Source organism: Pipistrellus kuhlii, unplaced genomic scaffold, assembly GCF_014108245.1.
Source record: "Pipistrellus kuhlii isolate mPipKuh1 unplaced genomic scaffold, mPipKuh1.p scaffold_m20_p_14, whole genome shotgun sequence".
NCBI classification, from domain to species: domain Eukaryota; kingdom Metazoa; phylum Chordata; class Mammalia; order Chiroptera; family Vespertilionidae; genus Pipistrellus; species Pipistrellus kuhlii.
In genome coordinates, this window is record NW_023425449.1 from 30,967,221 (window position 1) to 30,993,718 (window position 26,498).

The following is a 26,498-nucleotide window of genomic DNA, read 5'->3' on the forward strand; positions in this document are numbered from 1 at the left end:
GAGTGCCCTGAACAGTTTCATCATGTCTGCCCTGGTTAGAGAAGGACTGTTGCTATCCTTTCTTGTAAATAATTTTTACAGCCTTATTGGACTAATTCTAAAGTATTCTGTCTTTTATCCCAGGATGCTACGCTTCCCTCACCCTTTTGGTCCTCTTAAACAGTGAGTATAGACAGATAAGGGACATGGTCCAAGGACTGGGTCACGGGACACGTCAGCATTATAGGGAGGTCAGGGAGGAGCCAGTAAGGGGCACTAAAGAAGGAGGAAGTGGTGAGAAAGGAGGAAGACAAGGAATGCAGTGTCACACGATCAGGTGAAGAAAGTCATTGACTCAGTTAATAGTGCTAACAGGGCAAGTAAGATGAAGATTGAGAACCGACCACTGGCTCCGATCAGTCACTGGCGACTGTTATGAGCAGTGTGGCAGGTACAAAGACCCCGACAGGAAAGGGTTCAAGACAGAACTGGAGGAGAGGACAGCAGGTATAGACAAGGAGATGAAACCACTCACTTGAGTTTTGCTGCCAAAGGAAGCACGGGAGTGGGATGGTAACTAAAAGAGGAAGTTTGGTTTTGAGCGTTTTACTGCCATCATACCACTGAGCTGGTCAGGCAGCACAAAAACGGAAATTTGCTTTCAATTAGGGTTTATCACCAGCAGTTAACAGTGGGGCCTCAGTTAGTGTGTTTAACCTGAGGGATTTACATGTTTTTTTCACTATTCTATTTGTTTAAAAAATTATTTCAGTATCTCGGCATATCATTAAAGAACAAAATAACTAGTCCAAAGAGCACGTTCTTGAAGAAGAAAAAAACATCTAAGCTTAGTTAAGTATTTATTTCCCTAACCTTCACCTGTTATTATTTAACCTAGACGTGGTGTTACTCTCATGTTTGAATATTATTATCTCTTTCAATGATGAATTGAAGGAAATTTAGGCTCTTAACTGGAGTCATTCTCCTTTCCTTAGTATTGTACAACTTGGCAGTTTGGACCGTGTTGAAGGAAAGAGCTCTGCTGGCTGCTTATGCTCAACTTTCTGCTACTTTATGCTTTTGTCTGCATTCAGCCAGTGCTTTTTTTACTGACAGGATAGTAGAACTAGGACAATATTAGTATTCCCACTGGCTTCTCTACTCCTGGCTTTCCTACATTACCACTTTTGAGAATAAGCAGAGAGAGGTCTTTATCTGTAATGCATAGTAAGTGATATGTATGCAAAGCACTGTGATGACTTTTTTTTCCTCTATCAGAAATTTTTCTTAGTGACTTTACCAGGTGTTTTCAGCATTAACTTCCTTTTTGGAAGAATTACCAAACTGGAGAGTTCTTGGAATGTATTACTAATTTATACAGTTATTTGTTGTTTCATTAACAATATTGGTGAGGTTTATAGTTAATAAAATTGGGTTAGACAGAAGCTACCTGGAGTTCAAAGCTAGATGTACCATTTTCTTCTAATGGGGCTATTATTGAAGTTTCTTGTAAGCAGAACTTAACAAGGCATAATGTTATAAAATATCAAATCAGAAAATAGATATTATTACTTAGTATTGCCTCATTTGTATTAAAAATGAGTTGCCACTAGTGTGAAAGTGAAGTCATCATGCTGAAGTGTTTTGTACCCAACAATTTACTTGTCAAAGAGTGTGCTGAGAAATGTTTAAGAGTTAACATTTGTCCGATTTCTAGGAGGCTCATTCTTGTTGTTCATTTATTTCAGTGCTAAACCAACAGACTTTGACTTCTTAAAAGTTATTGGAAAAGGCAGCTTTGGCAAGGTAAGAAATTTTCTCCTTTAGTAAATAAGTACTTACGGAATGCAGGCCTTATATACTTGCCAGGCCCCAATGCCTGTTGATATGCAGGATATGGAGTTAAGATCCTTTCTGTACCTTCAAAGTACAGACAGAATAATTAGGGATGGAAGGCACCTACTTAAATTATAACATAAAGTTCATTTGTTCAAAAAGTTTCTGTTGAGTGGCTACTCTGTGCCATGCACTGTTCTGGGCCCTGTTTAGATAATACTGAACAAAACTGACATAGTTACTGCGTTTGTGATGCTTTCAGCCTACTGGGTGGGAATAGTCAATTAAAAATATGCAATCAAATAGATAATTGTAAGTAGTAATGGGGCTGTGAAGGAATTGAAGAATAGAGCAAAGAAAACTGAAGGCAGTGGCGGTGGGAGGTGGGATGGGGATTGGGGAGGCGTCCCTGCTTAGATGGGTGGGTCAGTATTTGCTTCTCTGAAGAAGTGCTATTGAAGCTGAGGCAGAAGGACAACAGTGAGCAGCTGTGTAAATAATAGTTGGGGGGGAAAGGTTCTGTGAAGACCCTACTTCTCAGAAGTGAGTGTCAATGGAATCATTTAACTTGACAGTGTGGCCACCAGGGGAAGACAATCACTTAAGGCCAGAAGGCCAGAAGGGTCATAGATGGTGTTATCAGAATCATAAAATACATTTAAATGCTTTTTTTTGCATTATACTTGAATCTGCAGTCAAAATAAATATGTATGTATTTAATTATAGTTTGCTGTATTCATAGCTCTCTGTATCTCTGGCTTGTTTTCTGAGTTCCCTAGATACCAGAAAGTGTGGCCATGCAACTAAATCCATGTGTGTTCATTAATTCAGCAAATTTATATTTTGACCACCTGCTATATGCTGGGCAATAGAAATAGATGTGCTCTCAAAATGCTCACAGTTCCTTGAGATGTTAGAGATACTCGGTGATTAATACCAAAAAACATTATCTTTTGGAAACTTCATGTTTAGGGCCTACCAGTTGTGGGTTCTTGCCTACAATAGGAGGAGTAGGGTCACAGTTTATTTTGTTCCCTGTGGATAGCTAATGTATCCCACATAATTTATTGCAAAGACTGTTCTTTCCCCATGGATCTGTAGGGTGGCCTTCATCACATCTCCAGTGTCCATATGTGCTTGGATCTACTTGTAGATTTTACGTTTTATATTTGTTTCTAGATTGTGTATTGTGTTTCAGTAGTCTGTCTATCCTTGCACCAATACCGCATTGTCTTGACAAATGTAGCTTGATTTCTGACAGAACCAGTCCTCCCTCCTTACTCTTCTTCATGAGGTTACTCTTAGCTCTTTGCATATCTATATAAATGTTAGAAATTAGCAAGCCAGTTTCCACAAGTCTCTGTTGGATTTTGATTGGGATTGCATTGAGTCTGTAGATCAATTGGGGAAGAATTGTCATCTTTACATTACGGAGTCTTCTAGTCAATGACCATGGTATATCCTTCTGTTAATTTAGTTCATCTTTATTTTTTTCTCAGGACTGTTTCATAGTGTTCTATATTGGGCTGGATTGCATGTACATTCAAGGACCTATTTACACATCTTTAATTAGATATTTACTGCTCTACATTGTGTTTTTTTATGCTGATTGAAACTTGTTACTTATTGAAGTTGAATGTATGCAGTACATTCACATTGGTTCTACTCCTAGCTATACATCCAACAGAAACGCATGCACAGCCGAAACCGGTTTGGCTCAGCGGTAGAGCGTCGGTCTACGGACTGAAAGGTCCCAGGTTCGATTCCGGTCAAGGGCATGTACGTTGGTTGTGGGCAAGAGACAGCTGGTCGATGTTTCTCTTTCATCGACGTTTCTAGCTCTCTATCTCTCTCCCTTCCTCTCTATAAAAAATCAATAAAAAATATTTTTTTAAAAATGCATGCACATATGCACTAGGAAAGGCATGTGCCAGAATATTTATAGCATCGTTATTAATCAACAATTTAAATGTCTGTCAACAAAGTGGATTAAATTGCATAATGCAGTAGTCTACATAGCAATAAACATTTTAAAAACTATAGGACATGCCACAACTTGAATGGGTATTAGATAATTTAGAGAGAAAGAAGTTAGGCAGAGACAACACTACATGATTTTAATTAAAAAAAAATTGTAAATGATAATATCAAATTACTGTGTTATTATGAGTTGAGATAGTGGTTACCTTTGAGAAAGACAGGGATGAGTAGTTTCTGGAATGGGGCTAAAGCAGGGAATTCATGCTACCCAAAATGTTTTACCTTTTGACCTGGATAGTGGTTACATAATGTGTTCATAATGTGTTCATTGTGTTCAATGAATTATAATAATTTGTGAGCTATTTTACTTATATGTTGTTTAATAAAAATTAAAAATCTTGCAAAATGGTTAGAAACCAACAAAGAGCAATAAAACAAAGAGAAACAGAATACACAAAAAGAAGGAAAAGCAGAAAAATGCAAATTCACAATGTGTTTGAAAAACAGAAAAATATGCATGATAAGCTAAAATAAATAATGGCAATCTAACATTTATTCTTACCTTTTCCCCAGCGAGTGGTCTTGGTTTCATTTTTTCATTTGCGCATTTGTGTGTGTGGTGTTTTTTTTGTTGTTGTTGTTAGTTCTAACCTAAGGATATTTTTCTATTGATTTTCATAGTGTAAGGGAGTAGGGAGAGAGAGAGAGAAACATCGATGTGAGAGAGATATATTGATTGGTTGCTTTCCTCGCTTGGCCCAACTAGTGGGGTTTGGATCTTGCTTGCAACCGAGGTACTTGCCCTTGACCAGAATCGAACCTGGGACCCTTGAGTCCACAGGCTGGTGCTCTATCCACTGAGCAAAACTGGCTAGGCCTACATATTTGTTTGTTAACCATTTGTGGTTGGGGTGGGGGGGAAATACCTACTTGAAGGAAATCAGTACTTCCTAGTTGCCACATTATTTGATTTACTATCTCCGAATGTACTTGAAGATGAACCAATGAAAATAGAGACGGATAAGTCAGGCAGGGGTGAGGTGCTGAGAAAAGGAAAAGTGTAAGAAGGAAAGAGCGTTCAACAGAGTCAGATAGTGCCGAGAACAAAAGAATGGGGCATGAGAAGAATGCCACCAGCTGAGCACGGGCCATTTTCACCCTAAAGATGTTTTGACTACATCTTTGAATAACAATCATTTTTTTTTTTTTTTCCAAATCAATAGACTTCATTTTTTAGAACAGTTTTAGATTTACAGAAAAATTGAATGAAGAGAAAAATACAGAAAGTTCAGAGAATTCCCAATCCGTCCCCTAGTCTACACCCACAGGTTGCCCTTTTATCAACATCTTACATAGGTATGGCACATTTGTTCCTGTTAATGAACCAATGCTGATGCATTATTATTAACTAAAGTTCATTATTTATTTAGATTTCCTTAGTTTTGACCTTTTTCTATTTCAGATCTCATCCACCATACCACATTACATTTAGTTGTGTGCTCCTTAAGTTCCTCTTAGCTGTGACAGTTCCTCAGACTTTCCTTGGTTTTGAGGACTGATGGGTTTGAGGAGCTTTAGTTAGGGATATTGAAGAGGCCCCTCTGTTGGGATGTGTCAGATGTTTCTCATGCGTAGACTGGGTTACAGGTTGGATGAGGATGACGACAGATGTATGAGAAGGGAAGGAAGGCCCGGAAATGTCACTGTTGTGCCAGATCATCTTAGAAAGCTTGGGAATGTATCACTGACTAGTTGCACAACTTGTGAGTCATCTTGAATTCCTTAAAAGTACTTGCAAATCTTGAGTGTATGTCTCCCTGTGTTCTGAGGCCAAATCCTCTTCCACTTCTTCAGGTCCTTGAAAGTGCATGCCCCCCAACTCAGCTCTCCACGGTGCCTCTTCCTCTCCACGCTTCTGAATTTGAAGCCTCTAAGAGAAACCTAAAAGTTAAAACAAAAAGTTATTTTGATCATCTAGAAACCTTTTTCTTCTCCTTTTTTTCCTAGGTAGCCATGAAGCTTATAGCCTCAGTATTTAAAAAAATATATATATATTTTATTGATTTTTTTACAGAGAGGAAGAGAGAGGGATAGAGAGTTAGAAGTATCGATGAGAGAGAAACATTGATCAGCTGCCTCCTGTACACCCCCTACTGGGGATGTGCCCGCAACCAAGGTACATGCCCTTGACCGGAGTCAAACCCAGGACCTTTCAGTCCTCAGGCTGACACTCTATTCACAGCCAAACCGGTTTCAGCATAGCCTCAGTATTTTCTAAGGACACTCTTCGACTCATGGTTACACACACACACACACACACACACACACACACGCATAAAGATCTCCAGCAGTATAGATATAGATTCTGGTACTTAAATTTAGTAAGAATCTCAAACATTAGCACACAAAGAAATGGTGCCTGGCTATTCAAATGATCAACATCCTTTTTTTGTTTTATTAAAATGCTTAAGGAAAAGTGGATTTATAGAAGTAAATTTAGCATTTTTTCAAAACAACCTCATATTATCTAGGTCTTTTGTAGATTTTTTAATGCAATTTAAGTATTGATTTATTTACAAGCGAGTTATTGCTGTAAATTAGTATTGACATTTCTAATAGTATGCACAATCTTTAATTAAAACAGGTTCTTCTTGCAAAACGGAAACTGGATGGAAAATTCTATGCTGTCAAAGTGTTACAGAAAAAAATCGTCCTCAACAGAAGAGAGGTGACATGAAAGAGCTTTGTTTCTCCTCTTTTCAGTTAACAAAACTGTTTTACTGCGAATCATTCAAGTTGATCCTTTACTTTTTTTTTTTTTTTTTTTAACAGCAAAAACATATTATGGCTGAACGTAACGTGCTCTTGAAAAATGTGAAGCATCCATTTTTGGTTGGATTACATTATTCCTTCCAAACAACTGAAAAGCTTTATTTTGTTCTGGATTTTGTTAATGGAGGGGAGGTGAGTTTCTTTTATTTTATTAGTTTTACAATATTGGCACTGTTTAGAAAAAAAATAGAATAAAGTCAAAGCTTTTCTTTCCTTATACATGTTTGGAAGGTTAGTCCAGCATCAACTTCTGTTTGTCGAGTAGCAACAGTATTTAAGGTGCGGCTAATAAACATGACATAAGCGCAAAGCTCTTTATAAATCAGCTTATGGTGTAGGTGGGGAGGGTCATAAAAGGAACTTAACATGAAGTTACAGTCTTCATGGATAGTTTTGGCACTACTATATAGCAAGAATAATATACTGAAACAGAGTAAAACATGACTTATAATTTAGATAATTATTGCTTTAATACTTGTATATAAATACTACTATACCCTGTCATTTTCTTCTTCTTTTTAAAAATTTATTTTTATTTTTATTGGATATATTGAGGTGACATTGTTCACAAAGTCACACAGGTTTCAAGTGTACAACTCAGCAAACTATCATCTGGGCACACTGCATTACATGCCCATGGCCCAGTACAGTCTCTTTCCATCTCCACTTACCCCGCTTTACTCACCTCCTCCTCCCCGCAGCCCCCTTTGTCTCTGGCTGTCACCATACTGTTGTCTTTGTCTGTGTGTTTTATATGTGTGTGTTTTTGTTTTTCTTTGCTTAATCTCTTCACCTTCTTCCTTCCAGCTCCCCAAACCCGCTCTCTGCTGACAGCCGTCAGTCTGTCCCATATAACCATCCATGCCTTTGATTCTATTTTGTTTGTCAGTTTATTTTGTTCATTGGATTCCACATATAAGTCAAATAATATTAGCCTGTCATGTTCTAAAGTGTTCAAACTATTAATCAGATGAGATGAGCCTCTAATAAAGGGTTCTGTGGTGAAGTCAGTTTCATGTTATATCCCAGTGGTCGGCAAACTCATTAGTCAACAGAGCCAAATAACAACAGTACAACGATGGAAATTTCTTTTGAGAGGCAAATTTTTAAAAATATATATATTTTATTGAGTTTTTACAGAGATGAAGAGAGAGGGACAGAGAGTTAGAAACATCGATCAGCTGCCTCCTGTACACCCCCTCACTGGGGATGTGCCTGCATCCAAGGTATGTGCCCTTGACCTGAATTGAACCTGGGACCTTTCAGTCCGCAGGCCGCGCAGGCCGATGGAGAGCCAAATTTTTTAAACTTAAACTTCTTCTAATGCCACTTCTTCAAAATAGACTGGCCATGGTATTTTGTGGAAGAGCCACACTCAAGGGTCCAAAGAGCCACATGTGGCTCGCGAGTCATGGTTTGCCGACTACTGTTTTATCCCATACTATTAATAGTATGTTTTTGGGGGATTCGCAGTGTGTTTCAGCATGTTAAAGACTTTGAGCAATTTGCCTTAAACAAAGTCAGGATGTCTTTTTATTATTATTGTTGTTAATCCTCACCTGAGGATATTTTTCCATTGATTTCTGGATAAAGTAGAAGGGAGGAAGAGAGATGGAGAAATATCGATGTGAGAGAGATATCAATTGGTTGCCTCGTGAACGCGCCCTGACGGAATTGAACACGAGACCAATAAGTCTGCGGGCCAACACTCTAATCTCTGAGCCAAACTGATGAGGGCTAGCCAGGATTCTATAAAAATACTTTTTTTTACCACATAGTCCCCTTGTTTGTTTGAACCAAATCTGTTAATAATTTTCCCCAAAACTCTGGGTTAAAGGGTTATTGAAATACATTTTGGGAAATGCTGCTGTTATTAAAGCAGTTACAGTAATAGCTAATGTGCATTGAGTACTTATAGGCCCAGCACTCTGATTCTTTGTATGTATTATTTTATCTTCAACAAGAGTTTTATTATGTAAAACAAAGAATCTGAGCACAGAGAAGCTGGCTAACCTGCTCAGGTTGTATGGTTAGTAAGTACTGGAGCCAGGAATTGAACTCAGGCCTTCTGATTCCAGGACCTAGGCAGCTGACCACCCCATATTTCTCTGCTTCTCAATTCTCATGTCATTCTGATTGATTTTGATCTCTGACCTGTGAATATCTCTAAAAATTATTTTAACCGGCAGGTATTTTCATATCTTTACAAAGGGATCTTCCATCCCCTCATCTCAAAGCAGAGAGAGAGAGATAGAGAGAGAGAGAGAGAGAGGGAGAGAGAGAGAGAGAGAGGAGAGAGAATATTTTATCCTTACTATAGTACACATAACTGTAGAATAAAGGAACAAGAGAAAAGACCAATTTCTATTCTACAAACTGTCATGTGATCAAACACAGCTATTGGATAGATCATTTGAGGGTAAGATCATGAAAAGAATTATTATTCAACCCCCTGCCTCCATGACAAAAATGCCTTGTAACTTCTCAGTGTAGAGCAAAATTATAGAATGCCCCAGGCACCCTGATTCAGAGATAAAGGTGCCCCCACATTGTTCCCACCTAAAAAGTTGTCATTTTAGTGTGTGTGTGTGTGTGTGTGTGTGTGTGTGGGTGGGTGGGTGGGTGTGCGCATGCCAACATATAGTGAGAGTTTATTGAGGGCCTGGTACTTGGTAATTATTTTACATGCATTATTTAAATTAATCATCACAACTCCTTTTAAATTGATTTTTGAGAAAGAAACACAGATTTTGTTTGTTTGTTTGTTTCACTTATTGATGCATTCATTGGTTGATTCTTGTATGTGCCCTAACCAGGGATAGAACCCACAGCCTTGGCCTATGGGAACAATGCTGTCACCAACTGAGTTACCCAGTAGAGCTTATCACAACTCTTTGAGATGCACACTCTTACACCCAGCGTGTAGATAAGGGAATTAAGGCTCAGAGGAGCTAAGTCACTTTGTCAGTGTCACAATGTTCTAGTCAGTGTCAGACCCTGGATTTAGCATAGACATAGGTTTTTGAAATGTCATGTGAGGCCTCTAATCGCAGATGAGATCCTATTGCAGGTTTCCTGCTTTGTCTGTGGTTTCTTCATGCTGCTTTAAGACTTTGCTTCTGAGTTCCTTTTACACAATGATTGCTCATAAATTTAGAGGTGTGTTTGTCTTCTGAAAGGTACCCTTATCTGAGATAAGCCAGAGGGGGAAGAGAATGAAACAGAATGTTGGAGTGGGTGGAGGAGGAGTTGAGTGGGGCAGTAGGTAGAAGAGGAATAAAGACATGGAGAGCCTTAGCTAGTTTGGCTCAGAGGATAGAACATCAGCCTGCGGACAGAAGGGTCCTTGAGCTCAATTCTGTCAGGATCTGGCACTGATCTTCACCTTTCAGAAGAGTTTAAGAAAAAATTTTTGGACAATCTTTGAAAATCAGAGAAACACACCCAAAGGGAAGAATCAGAATTTGAGCCCAAATCTGATCAGCTGTGAAATCTGACTCTTTCTGCCACATCTTGTTACCTCCCATGGCGTAGAGGGCTGGGTGGAAAGCGATGTCATTAAAGGAGAGATACCGCAGGAGCAGTTACCGGTAGTCTGTAAGAGAAGACAAGTTGAATTTATTGGCTTATGAAATACTAAAAAAAAAAGAGCAGCATGTCTTTGCAGTTCGAGCTCCAAGCATAGGTCTGGACTAGAGATGTCCACGTGAAAGACATCAGCATAGAGGTGGTGGTTAGTCATTCGATTGCATTTGGTAACCTGGATGGTATGCATACAAAGAATAACAGGAGAAACCCAGGACAGAGAAACCTTGCTAATCCCTGCAGTGTCAGGAGCAGAAAGGAGAGGAAATAGAGCTCTCCAAGAGGTAGAAGATCTAGGCAGAAATAATTATTTTTCAGATTGTTATCTTAGAGGCCAAGAAACGTAGAGTAAGTTGAGCAAACTTCACCTAATGCGTAAAGGACAGACAGGTTGTAAGAAGTAAATTCAGAATTCGGAAGTGTAAGAAATGAACTGGAGAGTGCAGCTCCTGCTTAGCTCTAGCCATTTGCTGTCACATTGGAATTTAGGCTCCATGATGCAGAGCTTCCCCCTGCCTTTTTTTTCCCCCCCAAAAGAAACCAATTTTTACCAAAACCTTTTTCTAGTTTTTATATGTTACTATTTAATGTAGATTTTTTTTCTAAAAATAGTATTTGGCTCAAGCAAATTATATCTGTGGGTTATATTTGGCCTGCTAACCACTAGTTCCCAATCTCTGAATAGTGTTTGATGTTTTTCCAAAGGAATGAACCATCAAAATGGGTCCAGTAAGATACTGTAAGCACATGGCAATGTCAAGATCATTGGCCTGCACTGGTGGTTTTTTTTCCAGAGTGGGTGCCCGGAGTGGTGAGGTCAGTGCCACATTGAGGACTGAAGGGTAAATGGGAGATGAGTAAGTTAGCAAGGGTAATGAAAGATGTGTGGTTGAAGAGAGACCGTGATTGCCAAGTTGGGGACCCAGACAAGGGAGAGAGACAGTTCCATGCTTTGGTGCAAAGTTAACACCAACCAGCCCTATTTTTATATTTGTAGAATATATTTGTTTCACTCTGTGAATGATCTTAATTTTACAGCTGTTTTTTCACTTACAAAGAGAGCGGTCCTTTCCCGAGCACAGAGCGAGGTTCTATGCTGCTGAAATCGCCAGCGCATTAGGTTACTTGCACTCCATCAAAATAGTGTACAGGTAAGTTTTTTTTTAAATATTACTTGTAAAAAAAAATGTCTTCTTGTTTTATTTCAGCTAATATTCACGTTTGCTTTTCTTTCCTTTTGCTTTGATAGAGACTTGAAACCGGAAAATATTCTTTTGGATTCTGTAGTAAGTACTGTCTTTTAAAAATCTGCTATTCCTCTGTTTTTGTTGTGGTTGTGTTTAGTGGGAAAAAGCCAGCCTCAAAGATTCGACACTGCTTGATTTTATTTTATATAACATGTTTGCAATGACAAAACTATAGAGATGGAGATAACATTGGTGGTTACAAGGGCACAGGGATCGAGGAAATAGTGGAGTACAAACATAAAGGAATAGCACCAGGGATTCTTTTGTTTCTTTGGGATTGATGGATGCTTGATTGTGGTGGTGGATACATGAATCTGTTACGTGGAACTACACATACTTACACGTACACAAATGCATGCATTACAAAATAGTGAAAACTGAATAGGTTTGGCTGTCTGGCTAACAATACGTCAATACCAGTTTCCCAGTTTTGATATTGTGCTGCAGTTATATGAGGTGCCAGCATTGGGGGGAGCTGGATGAGGGGTAATGGAACTCGGTTTATTATTTTTTCAGTTTGCCTGTGGGTCTATCATTATTTCAAAATAAAATGGATTTTTGAAATTATCAGTTTATGTTCATGCATTGTTTTATCTTATTGCCCCTCTATTTCTCAGGGACATGTTGTCTTAACAGATTTTGGGCTTTGTAAAGAAGGAATTGCTATTTCTGATACAACAACAACATTTTGTGGAACACCAGAGGTAAGAAGTATGTCTCGTTTGTCATTCACATAATCATGTGTAAAATGAAGAAATGAATCACAAATTGCATATCCAAAATTTGACATCAGAAAACTAGAATAAAACCTAGCTTCTGCCAATTGGAAATATCTAATAATCATTCCTTCTGAATAAAGTTTATTGATAGTTGGTATTTTTAACTGCGATAGTGGGGTACCACCACTAGATAACCCACCAAAGATGTAAATTAGGCTTATTTTTATTGTTAACCTTAGACTTCCCCTTTATTTATTTATTTTTTTTGTTAATCCTCACCCGAGGATATTTTCCATTGATTTTTAGGGAGAGTGGAAGAGAGAGGGAAAGGCAGAGAGAAACATCCATGTGAGAGAAACACATTGATTGGCTGCCTCCTCCATGTGCCCCGACCAGGGCCCGGGCCTTGAAGGAACCTGCAACCAAGGTATGTGCCCTTGACTGGAATCGAGCCTGGAACCCTTTGGTCCACAGGCTGATGCTCAATCCACTGGGTCAAACCGGCTAGGGCTACCTAAGACTTCTTTAAGCATTTGACTTTAGTTCTAGTGCTTCAAAATAAAATCACAAATCAGTGATGAAAATATCCGAAATTTGTGATAATGTTTGCACAGCTCTAAATATAAAACAACTCTAAAAACCACTGAATTGCACACTTTAAACGGGGGAATTGCATTCTTCTTAATAAAGCGCCTCTAAAAATAAGCTGAAGAAAATATGGCAAGTGATTGGCATTGCCTATATTGGCAGCTTTATTGGGTTTTATTATATTTTACTATTGTTATGTTTGGTTAAAATATTTTATAGTAAATTAAGTGTTTATTTAACAGAAGAAAATAAGACAGAGGATGTGGGGGGAAATTCACAAATCAGAATTTACAAACCCAAATATCCCATTCTCTAAACAGAAGTGTATATTTCTATTTGAGATAATAGTCCTTACAATTTATGTTAAATCAAATATATATAATTGATTTTTTACAGAGAGGAAGAGAGAGGGATAGAGAGTTAGAAACATCGATGAGAGAGAATCATCCATCAGCTGCCTCTTGCACACCCCCTACCGGGGATGTGCCCGCAACCAAGATACATGCCCTTGACTGGAATTGAACCCAGGACCTCTCAGTCCACAGGCCGACGCTCTATCCATTGAGCCAAACCGGTTTCAGCTGTTAAAGACTTCTTATTCTCTCTCTCTCTCTCTCTCTCTCTCTCTCTCTCTCTCTCTCTCTCTCTCTCTCTCTCTCTCTCTCTCTCTCTCTCTCTCTCTGACACACACCCACACACACTCTTTAATGTTATTTATGGTGATCTTAGATGCCAAGTAGTATTTCATCATTATTGCCCAATAACAACAGATATTGTTGAAAATGTGTGATATACTGGCTCACATGACACCTCTAATCAAGATCAGAAATGTAATTAAAAGTAGCTGTAAGCAACAATATTTACTTTAAAATGTATTTTTTTTCTTCCTTTGTCTAATCTAACCTTGTTCTTGTAACCATTCTATTTTGGTTTATGTCTGAAGAAACATTTTTTATGAATGTATATTGATGTCATAGTCAACAAAATCTTTTAAGTCCTGTAGGTTTTAGAAAGGAACAAGTTCTTTTGTCATCTAAGTCTAAATGTGGTCAAATTATTAAATCCTTTAATTTATTTTGCCATTTTTTTGAGCCTATAAAAAAACTTAAGAAATCATTTCCCTATTTCATATGGAAAAGGAAAACATATTTTTTGGAACCTGAAATTCAAATTAACCATCTTAACATTTGTGAAATGGTGATGAGTTTAAGTATTTTATATGTTAAAGTGTAAATAGCTGTGTAATAACAAACATTTGTAAATAATATGTTAGAGAATTACAGTTGTAATTTCCTAAGAAGAATGTAATTCATTCTTTTCTTTCATGGAAAAAAAAAAGAATCATAATTGCCATATTAGGAATCCTTTCTTTGGGAGGAACAATTATGAGTAATGACCAGAGGAATTTTTAAGATAAATTAACCTTATAAAAGGTTTCCTCCTCTTTCCCTTCTCCCACATACACAAAATACCTACTTTGGATTACAGTTTCTACATTCGCTGCCCTTTTCTGTTTGTCTTAACTGCATCACAGTTTATGGGGAAGTGTTTGAGTTATGTGTATTTTGAAAAATGTCCCACTTGGTTTTGAAGAATCACTGGTATAAGATGAAAATACACAACCAGGGGGGCAAAAAAAAAATCAATAAAATATATTAAAAAAAAGAAAAAAGAAAATACACAACCAATTTAAAAATCTAGATTTTTTTTTAGCATAATAGTAATACCTAAAGCTCGTTAAATTTCTCAGTTATTTCCAAACTTTGTCTTGTTTATTGAGTTGCACTAATATTTCATCTTTTCTGTAGTACCTAGCACCTGAAGTGATCAGAAAGCAGCCCTATGACAATACTGTAGATTGGTGGTGCCTTGGTGCTGTACTGTATGAAATGCTGTATGGGCTGGTATGTATTCCTACTCTTTCATTGTTTTCCCAGTATATTATAACTGATTTGCATTTTCTCTTTCTCTTTCTCTTTCAATAATCCTGTGGACACTTAGATAACATTAACAGAGTAGTAGTAACATGGTAAAAAGGAGTCCAAAACCATGTATGCACAAAAAAGAAAAACTTCATTTTGTTAATAATTTTTAAATGTAATTTTTCTATCAGAGTAATTACTGCTTCAGGTATTCTCCTCCCTCTCTCATTTTGTTGAAATTGACACATAGTTGAATATTAAAATTAGCCACTTTTATTCAGTTTATCCTAGTCATCATTCTGCCTAATTTCAGAAAGATGGAAGTTAAAAAAAGATGTTTGTATTTATTAGAAGATAATGCCTTTGGGTTTTTCTTGCATTTTGTTTTTTATAGGATTAAATTAATACACTGGTTTTTCCATCACTGAGAACCATCTCATGCATTCACCATATATATTGTATATACCATGTCTTAATGAAATATGGTTGCAATCATACTTGGGTGGAAAATGCTGTTTGAGTTTTAACCCTACTGTTCTGACTTCGACCTTCACTTACTTGCTTTGTTCATTGCACGATGGGCTTAGGGAGGATGAATTCAAATTCTAAGCAAGGTTACAGGCAGAACTTCCTTTTTTTTAAATTAAAGAGCCAGCCCTATGTACACTTAGTGGTTATCTCGATGCTGGCCTTGAAAACAATACAGTTCTATCCAATTTTAAAAAAGTGCACCTGGCATGGTATTGAAATTGTGGGCATATCTGGTCTCTGTCCTACAATGTCAGACAGCTAAGTTTATCTTCATCATTCTTCAAACGGGCTAAAGCAAACTAGAAAGCAACATTTTATCTAGGAAGAACAGCAGAAAATTCCAAACAACAGTTTGTTGCAAAATAGGGGTTTTCCTTCTCAGAACTTTAAAAATAATTACCTGCCCCTAAAGCCGCGCAGTCGTGTCGAGTCTGCCTGTGTGTGGTGCTCTTGCGGCTGTCCTGGCCAGATATTTCAATAAATCTTTGCCTGCTTTTTTTTTAATAAATCATCAGCCTCTGGTGGTCTTATTTTGAACCCAGGGTTCGACCCCATAACATTAAGATTTCTTTTAAAAAAAAAAAAAAAGAAAAAGAATGTTTACTATGTAATGTTTCCCCAGCTAGAGCTTCTGATTAACATGAGTACATTTGTTTTGCTACATTGAGTTAATACTCCAACCTAAAGCAAACAAGTTAGGCATTTGAGTGGGTTTACATATCCTTGGAGCAATAATGTATGCTTTTGTTTAGCCTTTTGGGAACAGTTGGAATCTTTCCTAGGTTCCCTTTGTGGTCCCAAGAGTGTCCCCCAGCCTCAGGCTGGGAACCATCCACTCATCCCCCCTGGTACTGCCTCCACTAAGCTAAATAACACCGTCATCTGCCTCCACTAAGCTAAATAACACCGTCATCTGAGACCTGAGCTGGGGCTTGTTATTTTGTTCTGCTTTTTGTTTTGTATTCTCCCACCCTCTACCCCATCCCCCAACCCCCCCCCCCCAAATGGGGGAGCTCTCAGTACATTTAGGAGCATTTGTTTCATGTTGCTCACTTTGAATGATAGATTCTCATGACCTCCAACACTGTCTCTTCTTTGCCCTTGTCTAAGATCCACTCGTTGAAAGATCTAGTTTTCTGGTTATACCAGTGACTTAGGACACCTCACATCCACTCTATACCTTTAAGTGTTGGATACTTGCCATTCAGATATCCTTTTCATTTCTTTAGACGACTTTGAAAGCATAAAATATTATTGTTGTGTATAAAGCGCAGTTGATTCGAACGGGAACATTTGAAACATATACTTCATTAACTAACTTATATGAATGATATTAGAATCAAGCTAGATTTTTAAAAGTAAAAAAGAAAGTGTTTCTTCCTGCAGAGTATACCCATCATGCCGCAGTACTTAGGAAGGAGCATGGTCTTCAGGTCTTCGTCTTTTCGGGCAGTCTCTGTTTTAATTTATTTATTCCCAAGTCTCGAGAAATTATTTCATGTTGGATCTCTGTTTCCAATAATGCTACCGTTATGCCATGATGAGGTTGGTGGTGGTTTTCTTTAAAACAGATACTGTTGTAACTTTATACAATTGGCACCTGTGTTATTGAACAGATTGGCCCTAACTCATTCAGTGCACATGCATTAAGCTGTCTGTGCGCTGGGTTGTGGAGTCTCTTTGCATTAGAAGGCCACACTGCACCCAAACACGGCTGTGTATGTCTTTTGTCCAGTCCCAGTCTGCTCCTTACAGATCAAGGCCAAATCCAACTATTTTAACCCAAACATTTTGGCATCGTTCAGTTAACACTAACTTTATTTTACTTTTTTTTTTTTCTCCCCCAGCCTCCTTTTTACTGCCGAGATGTTGCTGAAATGTATGACAACATTCTGCACAAGCCCCTCAATCTGAGGCCGGGAGTGAGCCTCACAGCCTGGTCCATTCTGGAAGAACTCCTAGAAAAAGACAGGCAGAACCGGCTTGGTGCCAAAGAAGACTTTGTATGTATCTCTCTCCCACTGTATCTAAGCTTATTTATCATGTGAAGATAAAGCCTTCTTTTATGTGGTACTTAACGGGATGGATACAGCTCTTAAAGAAGAGCACCATGAGAACCCGTAACCAGTCCCAACAGCTTTCACCGGTGTTTACATGTACAGAACTACACAGGGTTTGAGTACTTGCATCCTTTCTGTTGATCTCTGTAACGGTCCTATCCTATCCCCTTTGTCTGTCACATCCAGCCATCACACTGTTATTATTTATTTGATTTTTATTAATTAAAATTTCTCTCCTCTCCCTACTTTTTTTAAAAAAAGTTTGACTACCTGAACTTTTAGATCATGTTGTTTAACAAGAATTTAAGTGCTTCCTGACTGCATGAGGCAATGCATTTTATCTTGAACCAACATGAAACCACTTTTTCCCCCTGAGACTTTGGTGATATCTCCTTGAGATAGTTATGGAACCTGTGGGTTTGGTGTGCTTTTTAAAAGAAGGATAATTACATTACTAGTGTAAGTTGTTATCTTAGTGTGTTAGTATTTATGAACTATTGAGGGATAAGAACTTTTAAGTTCGTTTAAATTTCTCAGAAATTCTTTGGGGCTGTTGGCCAACTTGAACTTGAGCTGTGAATAACAAACTTATCTGCTACTGACTTTCTCCTCCTACACGTCCCAGTACAGCAGATGGCTCTTTCAACAATTCTCTATCCAGTTTTGATTCCAGTCTGTTGTTTCAGTCAGTTTTGCTAATACTTCACACCTCCATGCCCCTGGGTCCTTTTCTTTCTTTCTTCTTTTTTTTTTAAAATATATTTTATTGATTTTTCACAGAGAGGAAGGGAGAGAGATAGAGAGGTAGAAACGTCGATGAGAGAGAAACATCGACCAGCTGCCTCTTGCACACCCCCCACTGGGGATGTGCCCACAACCAACGTACATGCCCCTGACCGGAATCAAACCTGGGACCTTCCAGTCCACAGACTGACACTCTACCACTGAGCCAAACCGGTTTCGGCGGGTCCTTTTCTTGAATTCAGAAATTGCAACCCTGGATGAATTCAACTATCATCTCTGGGCTGCTGCTCATTGCTGAAGAAAGTTGCACAACTGGGCTAAACTTCCAGTGTGTGTGTGTGTGTGTGTGTGTGTGTGTGTGTGTGTGTGTCTACACTAACTAGACATTTTTGGACACCAGTAAAGGTGACACAGTTTTTAAGTAAGTGTTTATATTGAGATGTTTGTAGCCACTCACAAGGCCTTTTTGGTCTTTTGGGGAGGAGACATGGAGGAGCAGATGTCTGTGATTCCAGCAGGAATTATTATACAACAAGATTTCAATGAGTGTTTAAAAAGAACCAAATAGGAGGAAGCATTTTGTGAGGTAAAACTTACCACACACATTAGAACTTAATACAGTGGAGGGAAGCTTGGTAAGTATGTCTACGTTAAGTGTTCTTTACTCTGAAGCATTTGCTACTGAAACCAGCATTAACATGAAAGAGTTTCTGGTACTAATTTTTTTTTTTAAATAAATATATCTCATTGATTTTTTACAGAGAGGAAGGGAGAGGGATAGAGAGCTAGAAACATCAATGAGAGAGAAACATCAACCAACTGCCTCTTGCACACCCCTTACTGAGGATGTGCCCGCAACCAATGTACATGCCCTTGACCAGAATCGAACCTGGGACCTTTCAGTCTGCAGACCGACGCTCTATCCACTGAGCCAAACGGGTTTTGGCACCATTTATCCTTAAAACAGCCTGCTAAGTATCTAAGGCAAAAATGTTAACTCTGTTTTACCTATGAAGAAACTAGGATAGTGAAGAGAATAAAGTGTATACTCAGATAGTCTTTCTGCTATACCACTTTGCCACATAAATAACATAAGCATGTATCTAAAAAGAGTTATTGAGAAACAAAATGGTAATGGTTTGGTTCCATAAAATTCTTCAGTGAGTACTTAATATATTCTTCAGCATTAGTTTAAAATGTATTTTTTTCCTTTAATATTCTAGCTTGAAATTCAGAATCATCCCTTTTTTGAATCACTCAGTTGGACAGACCTTGTACAAAAGAAGATTCCACCACCGTTTAACCCTAATGTGGTAAGTATATATCCAGGTCCTTCCTTCTAAAATAGTGAAATGTAGAACTGTAGCTCATCATAATTTCAGCAAATATCTCAAAATCTAACCTGAGTAAAACTGAAATCAGTACGTAAATGTATGCAAAATATGTCACTTAAGGATGACCGGTAAGATGATAATTTGTTTGGGGTTTTTTTAGTTATATATTTTATTGATTTTTTACAGAGAGAAAGAGAGAGGGATAGAAAGTTAGAAACATCAATGAGAGTAAACATCGATCAGCTGCCTCTTGCATACCCCCTACTGGGGACGTGCCTGCAGCCAAGGTACATGCCCTTGACTGGAATCGAACCTGGGACCTATCAGTCCGCAGGCTCTATCCACAGAGCCAAACCGGTTTTGGCAAGATGATAGTTTTATTAGACTGATAAGAAATACCTTCCAGTACAAAAATTGTGAAGTATTTGTAGATTGACTTATTTCATTTAGCTCATTCAGGAGTGACTGTTTCAGACATGGTTCCGTTTCTGCTCCTAATTTCTAGCGTTTGCAATAAGAACCTTGGATCTTTAAGATTAATTTAATTTTTCTCTTTAAATTGAGAGTCCACTGAGTTTAGTTATTTGCAAATAAATTTGTCATCAGGTACATTAAAGAGTTAGGGATTCCTCCTCAGCAACCCTAGAAATGGCACAGTGTTGACATCAGAGTTAGGCACCTCCAGGTTTGGAACTCTGTTTGACTAATTAATTAAATTTTTAAAGTAAGACCCACAACTCAAAAGCCATACCAAAAAAAATTGGTAAATTTTGCCACATAAAATTTAGAAATATCTGCATGGGGGGGAAAAACTGCAAATAACAAATTGGGGGAAATTTCCTTAGTACATAAAGCATTCTTATGAGAAAAAAAGAAAAAAAAAGAAAAGAAAAACAAAAGACCAAACATGGACAAAGGACAATTTTAAAAAATAAATACAGGTAGCTTTTGCTGGTTTGATTCAGCGGTAGAGTGTTGATCTGCGGACTGAAGGGTCCCAGGTTCGATTTCGGTCAAGGGCATGTGCATTGGTTGCAGGCATATCCCCTGTAGGGAGTGTGCAAGAGGCAGCAGGTTGATGTTTCTCTCTCATCGACTCTCATTGATGTTTCTAGCTCTCTCTCTCTCTTTCTCTCTCTCTCTCTCTCTCTCTCTCCCCCTTCCTCTCTGTAAAAAATCAATAAAATATATTTTTTTAAAAATACAGGTAGCTTTTAAATATATGAAAAGATGTTGAAGGAATGCAAAATAAAACCCTTACAGGTTTTTTTCACCTAATAAATTAACAAAGATCAAAAAGTTCGCTATACTAGAATAAGATAGATATTCTTTTTAAAAAATATATATTTTATTGATTTTTTACAGAGAGGAAGAGAGAAGGATAGAAAGTTAGAAACATCAATGAGAGAGAATCATCGATCAGCTGCCTTCTGCACACCCCCTACTGGGGATGTGCCCACAACCAACGTACATGCCCTTGACCAAAATCAAACCCAGGACCTTCCAGTCCTCAGGCTGACGCTCTATCCACTGAGCCAAACCGGTTTTGGCAAGATAGATATTCTCATTCACTATTCTTAATACTTGTATCCTTTTACTTAACCCTGACAACAATCCTATGAAATAGTACTGTTATTTTACACCATACTTCTGATGAGTGAACTTAGGCACAGAAAAGGGTAAGTAACTTGCCCACAATTTAATTAAAGTTGCAGAACTAGTTTGAAGACAGAGCCTTCCCTCACTTTTAACATAAGAAATACGGTATTGTCCCTGACAGTACTAGCCACGAGTCATAAGAGCATTCTCAAAATATTTATAAAGTCAGGGAAGAGAACATTTATCATCATTTATTAAGCACCTTCTACGTGTCAGATTCTGCAAATTTTATGTATTAATGCATCAAATCCTCACAACTTTAACAGACAGGTGGCAGGATTCTTATTTTACAGAAGAGGAGGCAAGCTTTCCTCTTATAGAAAAGACAGGGTAGTTTATATATCCTTAGCTCTGCCGCAAAGGTGGGAGAAGCTCCCAACACCTCCCCTGCGCTCACCAGCTATGAGCCTGGTTTCTGGCTGAGCAGCACTCCCCCTGTGGGAGCGCACTGACCATCAGTGGGCAGCTCCTTCATTGAGGGTCTGCCCCCTGGTGGTCAGTGTACATCATAGCAACCAGTCATTCCACCGTTTGGTCGATTTGCATATTAGCTTTTTATTATATAGGATTTTTTTAAAATTGATTTCAGAGAGGAAGATAGAGATAGAAACATCAATGATGAGAATCATTGATTGGCTGCCTCCTGCATGCCCCCTACTGGGGATCGAGTTTGCAACCCAGGCATGTGCCTTTGACCAGAATAAAAACCGGGACTCTTCAGGCCGAGGATCTCTCCACTGAGCCAAACCGGTTTGGGTATGAATTGAACATTTTAAAGCTTCCCTTTCTCTTAGTGCAGAGCTAACTAGAGCTTCAGGGATGGGCTTTAACGGTGAATCACCTGATTTTGCAACACAGTTTTATTCGTACGTACACTGAAAGGGGAAAGGCCGTTCACTTGTATCAAATTTGTAAAAGACGATTAAGAACCATTGCCTGTGAGCCTAAGCAGACACCGTGTTTCATTTCCGAGTTTCCTGGTCCCTTTAGGCCTTTTGAGCTAAGGGTCTCATCACTGAATGCTTAGTGACCTCTGTGGCACAAGAGTCACCTTTCACAATTTTCCGTACAGCCCCTTCATCCCTTCGTTAAAATGCTTCATTCATTTGCCCGAAGTTGAGAAGCTGGATGGGCAGGCACTTGTTGGAAGCTCAAATGCAAAATGCTGTTCTGAAAACCTACCTGAACCCTTTTTCCAAACTTAGAGGTGATGAGTAGAGAGAACGGGGAGGGGGGGTCATAAGCAGGGACTGAGATTCATATTAACACTGGTAAGGACTCTGTTATGCTAGCTCTCCTTACCCTTCTCTCTCCTCGCCCCACCCAACAACAAGAACCTTGCCCATTAGAAGGACCTCAGTTAAGGAATAAAAGCAGAAGATGTTCCAAAGCAACGATGAAGTAAGGAGACATCTAAACTTAACAGGAATCAGCCAAAACCGGTTTGGCTCAGTGGTAGAGCATCGGTCTGCGGACTGAGGGGTCCCGGGTTCGATTCCAGTCAAGGGCATGTACATTGGTTGCGGGCACATCCCTGGTGGGGGGTGTGCAAGAGGCAGCTGGTTGGTGTTTCTCTCTCATCGACGTTTCTAGCTCTCTATCTCTCTACCTTCCTCTCTGTAAAAAATCAATAAAATATATTAAAAAAAAAAAAAAAAAACTTGCCAGGAATCAATATACAAACCCCATGAAGGGTTTAATGAAGAACTACATTAATGAAGAAACAAAGGTGAATAATAGTGTTCTTTTGATGTTTTAGGCAGGACCAGATGATATTAGGAACTTCGATGCAGCGTTTACGGAAGAAACGGTTCCATATTCCGTGTGTGTGTCTACTGACTATTCTATAGTGAACGCCAGCGTACTGGAGGCTGATGATGCATTCGTTGGTTTCTCTTACGCGCCTCCTTCAGAGGACTTATTTTTGTGAACATTTTGCCATCCGGGGACCATGGAGCAAATAGAAGCCTATGTACAGATGAGACTGGAATTCCTCTTTGTGTGAATATATTCAAATATGTTTAGTGCCTTTTTTTTACAAATAATGTTAACAACTATGAAAAAAAAATGTATTTTCTGCTGTATGTAAGAAAATAGTGCATTTCAAAAAGCTACGTTTGGAATTAAAATTTGTATTCTTGTTTATTAAGCTTATTTTTAAACAGAAATTTTAAAAGCTATTGTTCTTAGCATTAACCTATTTTTAAAGAAAACTTTTTTGCTAATGACTGTTTTTCCCCTCCAAGTTTACACTAACACCTACCCAAGATGGACTGTTTTTCAACAACCTATTTCAGTTCAGTTAACATCTATTAATGCCTTTGTAACTCTCTACTTTGATCTTTGTTCTCAGATAAGAACTATGCAATTTGTATGTGGTTGTTTAAGCAGAAACCATGTCTGTCCATAATATATCGCTGCTTGCCATAATCAGTCTTGGTAGGATTAAAGTGTAAAAGCATAGTTAACACATTGGCTGCTAATTAACACTTTGAGTAACTGTTCATTCTGCAGGTCAAATTAAAAATTAACGAAAGGAGGCTCTTGCAGGATAGTTCAATTGGGTAGGGCATTGTCCTGATACACCAAGGTCATGGGTACATACAAGAATCAACCAATGAATGCATAAATAAGTGGATCAACAAGTCTCTCTCTCTCTCTCTCTCTCTCTCTCTCTCTCTCTCTCAAGTCAGTAAAAAGAAAGGTAACAAAAGGAAATCCTTTGCTTTTGAAATACCAATTTAAATTCATGAATTTTTTTTTCTTCTGGAATGAAAGTAAATATTTAATAGTTGACATTTTAAATATTCCCAAACATCTGAAAAGTAATAAAGTACAGTACTGCTGGATTTATTTTTTTTTAAGGTGGTGCCAAAATGAATGTATCTGTCTCATGTATTTATATTACAAATGCATTCTATTTATGTTCTTGTTGGTCTTTTGAATGTTTAATATACTGTTAAGTAGGCCTAAATCTTGATATTTCGTTTTGCAAATAGTTTTTAAAACTGTCTCCCTAATTGGTTGTTAAGTGAAAAATATTGAGCTTTCTAGAATATTTACCTAATTGGGAATTTAAAAGTAGAGTAGCAAATTCAGGATTAATATAAATGTGTATAGTTTTACTATTGTGTAACAGAAGTTAAAATAATTCAGAAAGATGCCTAGCATCTTATGTATCTTAGAGACTGTATGGGAAATTGGCCTTAAAGTTTTCATACTGAAAACCAGCTAACTGGTGTACTTGTAATTGTAAAAGAATGCTTATCTTTGGAATTCTGATGTTTAGTTTAGAGATTTTGTAAGTCATGTAGGAAACATTGGGAAAGAATTTAGTGACCCAGTTTAGATGCTTCAAAAATAAGCATTCTTTTCATGTATTTTCTCTTGAGAGAAAAAAAATCACAAAAGCATTTCACACCAATACCCTTTGGTTTAAGAATGTTCAGCAGAATGGGGGGAAAGAACTATGCTTTTCTTAGATATGATAATATTTGCATTCAATACACTGAATCTTCCTTTAGAAGTAAAACTTTAGTAACAACACTGTAAATATTTGGTTTATTTGGTACTACTGTAAGTTCTTTTATACAAAGCTCTTTGCTTATAAAGCAAAATAAAGACTAGTTTCTTGTATGATTTTTTTTTACTCAATCACTCCTTAATTAAACTGCCAAAAATTCAAGTGCAATATTGTATATTTTTTTAAAATTTTAAATAGAATGTTGCTTTTTTTTATCTCAAAAAAATACAAATCTTAAGAGTGTAATAAAATTAGCAAAAAGATTAATGATCATCTAATGCTTGTCATTACTTTACATTAAAATTGGTGATAGTATCATTACAAAATGAATTATATAAATACATTAAAATTGGTGATAGTATCATTACAAAATGAATTATATATATAAAATTTTGTTTACTGATGCATATATATATATGTGACAAGTAAAATTTTAACAAAGTAGTTGAACATGTAAAAATTACTAGATTATTCCATATGGCAAGGTGATTATTCTTTTATTTGAAACCCTGAAGTGTATGCAGGTGAGTTTCAGGTGACTTGAATACTTTAAAGTGATATGCGCTTTGCATAGTGTTTTCAAGGCTCATCCCTGTTGTAGCACGTATTAGCACCTCATCTCTTTATGGCCAATTGACTCCATTTACGGATATACCACACTTTATCCACTTTTTTTTTTACTACTAATAATCAGATGAACATTCTTGTATAAATTGTTGTGTAAACGTGTGTTGCTATTCTCTCATTATCTATATCTATATCTATCTATCTATCTAATGTGGTTTGGGATTGTTGGGTCACCTAGTAGCTCTGTTTAGTCTTTTAAGGTAGTCCCCGGAATGGTTTCCAAATGGACTGCCCCATTTTGCATCCCATTGGGAAAGTTTTATTTTTTTTTTTTTTAAACAAACATGGGCACTGCTGGCCTGTGATAACACAACCAACGGTTTCTATCCGCTTAGCTTTGCTTTGCGGGAAGGGAGCGGGAGTGATGGACGGGGCGGGACGCCGGTGGGCCCGGTTGCCATGGTGACCGGGCGGCGCTGTCCCGGCAGCCCCCGCGCCGCCGCCAACGGACGGAAGCTGCGCGCGTGCGCGGTGGGGCCTCCCTGGGTGGCCGGCTCGGGCGGCGCGCGGCCGCGGAGGTCTGTGTGCGCCGCGGCGGGTGTCCCGCGTTGCCAGGCTGGGCCCGCGCCGACCGGAGGTGGGCGCTGTGCATGGGAGGGGTCTGGACCCCGGGGTGCGAGGCCGGGTTCGCTTTGGGGGGCGTTGGGTGTGAGGTGTTTTCCTTCTGACGTGCCGGCAGCGAAGACCCGCTCGGGTCCCAGGGAACCGGCACTTGGGTTCTTTACACTGTGAGGCGGCGGCTGGAATTTGACCCGCGTTCGCTTAATTAATGTTTCCCTCGGGCTTGGAAGCCTTTTTCTCCACTTTCCCCGCCTGCACCCAGGCCCGCTGCTTGACACGCCTTTTTAAGCTACTGAATCCACAGCTACTGAATCCGGCCCTGATGCTGGTTATCTGCGTGCCTGTCCCAGGAGCCCGGCACATCCTATCTCCACTGAACTGGAACAGTGGTGGGCAAACTCATTAGTCAGCAGAGCCAAATAGCAACAGTACAAGGACGGAAATTTCTTCTTTAAAAAAAAAATTTTTTTTTATTGATTTTTTACAGAGAGGAAGAGAGGGATAGAGAGTTCGAAACATCAATGAGAGAGAATCACCGACCAGCTGCCACTTGCACACCCCCTACTGGGGATGTGCCCGCAACCAAGGTACATGCCCTTGACAGGAATGGAACCTGGGACCCTGCAGTCTGCAGGCCGACGCTCTATCACTGAGCCAAACCGGTTTCGGCCATAATTTCTTTTTGAGAGCCAAATTTTTTAAACTTAAACTTCTTCGAACACCACTTCTTCTAAATAGACTCCCTCAGGGCCACGGTATTTTGTGGAAGAG

General features: G+C 38.5%; 2 protein-coding genes across 17 annotated transcripts in view; both read left to right on the top strand.

The window, feature by feature from the left end:
* The window catches only part of LOC118718321 (serine/threonine-protein kinase Sgk3), a 59,794-nt gene extending 35,139 nt beyond the window's left edge, over window positions 1-24,655 (top strand). For 5 of the 14 annotated variants that reach the window (XM_036437048.2, XM_036437058.2, XM_036437051.2 and 2 more), the window contains 13 exons: window positions 124-162; window positions 1,728-1,785; window positions 5,650-5,742; window positions 6,440-6,523; window positions 6,628-6,759; window positions 11,251-11,363; window positions 11,462-11,498; window positions 12,077-12,163; window positions 14,575-14,670; window positions 16,606-16,668; window positions 17,067-17,222; window positions 19,247-19,336; window positions 22,776-24,655. In XM_036437048.2, the coding sequence (XP_036292941.1) occupies window positions 124-162; window positions 1,728-1,785; window positions 5,650-5,742; window positions 6,440-6,523; window positions 6,628-6,759; window positions 11,251-11,363; window positions 11,462-11,498; window positions 12,077-12,163; window positions 14,575-14,670; window positions 16,606-16,668; window positions 17,067-17,222; window positions 19,247-19,336; window positions 22,776-22,946 (1,219 nt within the window). In that variant the 3' untranslated portion in view covers window positions 22,947-24,655. Of the gene's footprint in view, window positions 1-123; window positions 163-1,727; window positions 1,786-5,649; window positions 5,743-6,439; window positions 6,524-6,627; window positions 6,760-11,250; window positions 11,364-11,461; window positions 11,499-12,076; window positions 12,164-14,574; window positions 14,671-16,605; window positions 16,669-17,066; window positions 17,223-18,999; window positions 19,077-19,246; window positions 19,337-22,775 lie in introns of those variants that run through there. The other 9 variants (XR_004987772.2, XM_045581448.1, XM_045581449.1 and 6 more) reach the window with 9 other exon arrangements.
* Window positions 24,656-25,642: 987 nt separating this feature from the next.
* MCMDC2 (minichromosome maintenance domain containing 2) overlaps window positions 25,643-26,498 on the top strand; it is a 34,916-nt gene continuing 34,060 nt past the window's right edge. Inside the window, exon 1 of one of the 3 annotated variants that reach the window (XM_045581456.1) lies at window positions 25,643-25,743. The gene's annotated coding sequence lies outside the window, so the exon portion shown is untranslated. The remainder of the gene's footprint in view (window positions 25,744-26,498) is intronic. The other 2 variants (XM_045581457.1, XR_006741583.1) reach the window with 2 other exon arrangements.